Source organism: Phallusia mammillata, chromosome 8, assembly GCF_965637545.1.
Source record: "Phallusia mammillata chromosome 8, kaPhaMamm4.hap1.1, whole genome shotgun sequence".
NCBI lineage: Eukaryota > Metazoa > Chordata > Ascidiacea > Phlebobranchia > Ascidiidae > Phallusia > Phallusia mammillata.
In genome coordinates, this window is record NC_137259.1 from 17,499,087 (window position 1) to 17,503,525 (window position 4,439).

The following is a 4,439-nucleotide window of genomic DNA, read 5'->3' on the forward strand; positions in this document are numbered from 1 at the left end:
ATTGCCCGGCGAGATAAACTCAACTCAACACTCTGAGGCCGTATAGGTGCTAAATATTTCGGTAATGTATTGTCACACCTTTTGTTTTTGTTATCGAGCCCTAGCAGCCTGCTTTTAGGCGACCTTATGTCAACATTTTTTTACTTCTACCGAGTCCTAAAAAGTCCATTATATTTTTTGCATTTTTTGTTGATTTTATTGCATAACTTAGTGAAATAAATAAACATTGCACCGTAGTATAAATCGACAACAAGCGTACATTGGTGCATACATAGCAACACGTGAAACAGCAGAAACCAACAGCAATAACGTTGTGTAACACAATACTACAGCATTCGTTCAACAAGGTAACATAAAAGCTCAAATACAATTTAAGTTTTTTCCACATTTCATTTTAAGCGGTTTGACAATGTGGCATTTTAGGGAGGCATCATTTGTCTTTAGTATAGTGGTTATGGTTTTAAATATGTTTCTGTGTCAGTCATAAACAATTTGACCGTTTTTTACACAGACAATGACATATATGATATATAGGCAGCACAATGACATGGCAAAACGGGCAGGCAATTTCAATCGGTACAAAAGCTTAAGGTTTGAAGGGAAAATAGATTAGGGTCCCGCCGGGCTTTCAATTAAGCGCACAGCAACCGGCCCCTACTACAACATGTTTTACAACATTTACATCACGCGTATTCTAGGCGGGATACTTTCTCTCGAATCTTCTCTGGCCGTTAGGACGTTTTCCGTTGTGTTCAATAGTTGTTTGTTCACATACACGCATTAACGGCCTGGGGTATTTTGTGGCGGCCGTGAAGTAACAAAAACGCGTCGATGCAAGCGTTGAGGCTTGATTCTGGTCCTCTGTGTCTGTAAAAAAATAAAAAATAAAATAAAATATGGGTTTTCGCAGTGACTTTACTTGTTTTTTTCAAAAGAATTAACAAAAACTCTGATATCAGTAAAAAAGTTAACTATTTTTACAACTTTGTCGAAAATAGATTTTTCATGAATATTAGTCGAAACGTGAGGTTTTTCAAAATTTATCAAATAAAAACTTTTCTTACTTGTTAAGCCATTTGAGGAAAACTCTGACAGCTTTGACATCTTGGGTGACAACTTGCATTTTTGTCATTTCTGCGTTTCTTCTCATTCTTCTTAGCAGACCGTTGTTGCTGTTCGACTGTTCCGTACTTTTTCTACAAGAGAAAATTACTTTTTTATTTTTTGTTTTAAATCACCAATAGAAATTAGGTTTAGGTTGAACATTACAAAAATTCCTAACATTATTTTATGTTTTATGAAATCGTCTTACTTTAAAGAGGCTGCGTTGCTGGTGCTAAGGTAGCACATGCAAAAGACGAAAACCAATACGAGTGTCTTGATGCTTGCCATTTCTTTGTTAGTTACTTCGTAGACTGCAGTAAAAGTTCGATGCAAAATAAAGTATTTCTTCGGTGCGTTGAGAGACTTCAGTTCGCTGGTAAACAGAGGAATGTACCTCGGCTGAGCTTGTTTCGCTATCTGGTTAAGTATGACTTGCCTCAGCGCGCCACTCGCATTTATACGCCAAGCCAGCTGACGTTCCCTTTTTCACCTCTCGGGGTCGCCAACGAAGGCGTGGTGCCTTGTCAAGAGCCGCCTGTTATGCGTCGTGGCATCCGTTTTCTGGGCTTCTGGGCGAGGGCCGAATTGCCCAATCCTGTTTCAGTTTAACGGTGTTGCGTAACACTACACCAATTCGACGTTGGCACATTCCATGCGGCTGGAATCTGACTTTATCGCGCTATAATCGATCGTTTTCTGGTAGTCCAATGTTCCAAGGACCCGCTTACGCCCTTAAGTCAACACCCCTTTCGAAAGGCAGGTTCGTTTCAGGTCGATGCCCTATGATGTGTTAAACGCCGATCTGTCTTGTTATCCGCCATTTTTTGGTTTCTTTAAAGCAGCCTATTACACCGTGCCGAGGCAATGTTCTCTCCAGTGTGCTTGTCTTTCTGTTTGCCTACCGTTTTTGCTGGTAAGTGTTTCTAAAACGGGTAAAGGACATTAATGACGTCGCAGTTACGCAATAGCGACCGCGTGTCCTTGGTAAGTCGCGTTTCACATCCCATTTATTTCGCGACGTTGTATGCTGTCCAAATAAAAGACGCCACACTTCTCGCGCTAGATACGTGATATAGAAATGTTCAAGGTCATTGAAAGATCGACGCCATTTTCAAAGTGATTTCTTAGCAGATTCGGTGCAACCGACGCTGAAATGGTGGTTGCATTTACGCACGTCCGTTTCGCCGTCAAACAGCGTTTAAACGGTTGTCATGGAAACGAAATTCAATTATCCCGATGCTCCATTGTCCCGGCGTTCTATTTTCACCCGCTTCGAGTGTTTGGGCTTAGCTTGACCGTTTCTCACTTGATGTTTACCAGCTCTGTGGTCACGGGACCACAGAAAACTGCGGAAAAATTGAGGAATTTTGTAACAATTTCTGGTCCCATGTGACCCAGAAAAACACGAACCCCCCACGATCCCGTTTTTTTGCACGTGAACATTCAGAAGTCGGTCAAGCGGTAGCGTTTCACATCCGTTCCAGAGCCGTTCTCTTTATGACATCACACCTTGTAGTTTCAAAACGGTTCAGAAAAACTATTTCGGGTTGTCGGCTAAGTAGTGTTTAGTGCTTTCATCAGACCGTTGTGTCGTTGGCTGAGTGGTTTCAAATGTTTTTAATAGCTTACAATATTGATAATCAATGTTTGATTAAGATACTACTTTTTTGTCCAGAGATAAAATAGTTTCGCTCATTATTAAAAGCAATACTCAAACGGTATGTGTTCTTCGTCTTATTAACACACATAACATGTTTGTCGTCAAATGTTTGCATTTTATGTGTGTATTAGCTTTGCATGCCTTAAAAATATTTGTCATGATGCCACATACTTTAAAAGATTTCCTTGGATCGGTACAAAATATTTAACCAAAGCACCACGTGTCGCATTTTTCCGTTTTCCCAAGTCATTGCAATCATAATGACTCATCACTTTTTTACCATGAGTGTCCTTCTCGAGTAACGTCGAAAACACTGGTCCGTATGACGTAACAAGACCCCAACCCGGTCCCTGTTACGTCACAGTGCGCGTTTCTGTTGGAAAGCGACATTAAATTCCTTTTGGGTGAACTGTATTGGGAATTGGTGATGCGGTTTTCCATTCGTACGTTGTTTGGCAGTGATTCAACGTATTTATCGATCGGCGATAACGACTTATACTGTATGTGTTATACTATATGTGTTTTGTTAAAAACGTGCGTGGTTTTCTCGTGATATCATCTTACACTGCATCCGGAAATACGATTTTGTTCCCATTGTAGACTCTTGTAAACGTCTATACCGTGTATGATTGAATACTTTGTATCATTAATGGTATAGTGCAAGTCTCAAGTGTATCACTGGTATTAATGGGTACTGTGGTTGAATAATTTGATTAATAATAAAGCATTTCGGTTCAGTGTACTTGATCTTCTTTCGCGAGAAAACCTTGACGTTGTTGGCTTTCTAGCGGGTTTCTAAATTTGTGGCAACAGCAAAGTGGGCCGAGTAATCTTTTTACAAGACAAGATAGCAATCTACACAACTGTGCCATGTTTGCTAATGGTTGGAAACACGCACAATCTATATTTTGTCAATACATAAACACTTTCTAAACCGGTAAAACGAGCACGCGTCAAAAGTTTGAAACCTGACTTTCTTGCCTGAATGTCGACTTTGCTTGACAAGTATGTCCCACGTCGAATTAACCATTTCAAAAAGGCTCGCTGCATTCTAAGTGGTTGGCCAAATTCTGTAAGGCAAGTTCTCTGATTTTGTGCGTTGGCATGTCACTCGTATATCTGGTTTTCGGTAATCTTTGATCTTTACTTAAACAAAAACTTGTAATAAATAAACAGTTGTCAGATATTATCACTAAAACGAAAGCTTCTCGGCCAATCAACATACAAATCAAGTCCGTTGCAGGGAAGGTAGAAACCGCCCACCATCTAACCAATCACGGTTTAACATAACTTTGAGCCAGCAGGATCTAAAATGTACGTGATATATAAAGATCAACTTTCACTTACGACTTTTTTATTGGACACAAATACACATAACGTGAAAGTTTGACATTAAGTTGGTCTTTTCATTTTGCGAAGAACTGTTTTTGGTGTCTTCACATTTATCGAAAACTTTTAAATGGCATGGTTTACACTGTAATCCAAAACGTATGCGTTAAAAGACAACTTAAAATAAAAATATTTAAAATTTACCAGAATTTTTCTCGTAAAATACGTCAACGACATTTTACGTTGTTCTAACATCCGCTTAACATTTTGTTATCTTAAACAAACTGAAATTTATCGATTACCTGCACCGCAAAGCGTGTATAGCGTAGTTAGGTCCCCCTTTTTC

At 39.4% G+C, this 4,439-nt stretch overlaps 1 protein-coding gene across 1 annotated transcript; it reads right to left on the bottom strand.

Moving 5' to 3' along the window:
* Positions 1-225: 225 nt before the first annotated feature.
* LOC145205508 (uncharacterized) lies at positions 226-1,555 on the bottom strand. Its single transcript, XM_080078250.1, has 3 exons — positions 1,313-1,555; positions 1,065-1,196; positions 226-867 (listed from the first exon to the last, which is right to left on the bottom strand). The coding sequence occupies exons 1-3, from the start codon at positions 1,390-1,392 to the stop codon at positions 768-770; spliced, it is 312 nt and encodes a 103-aa protein (XP_079934376.1). The 5' UTR covers positions 1,393-1,555; the 3' UTR covers positions 226-767.
* Between the last annotated feature and the right edge of the window lie 2,884 nt (positions 1,556-4,439).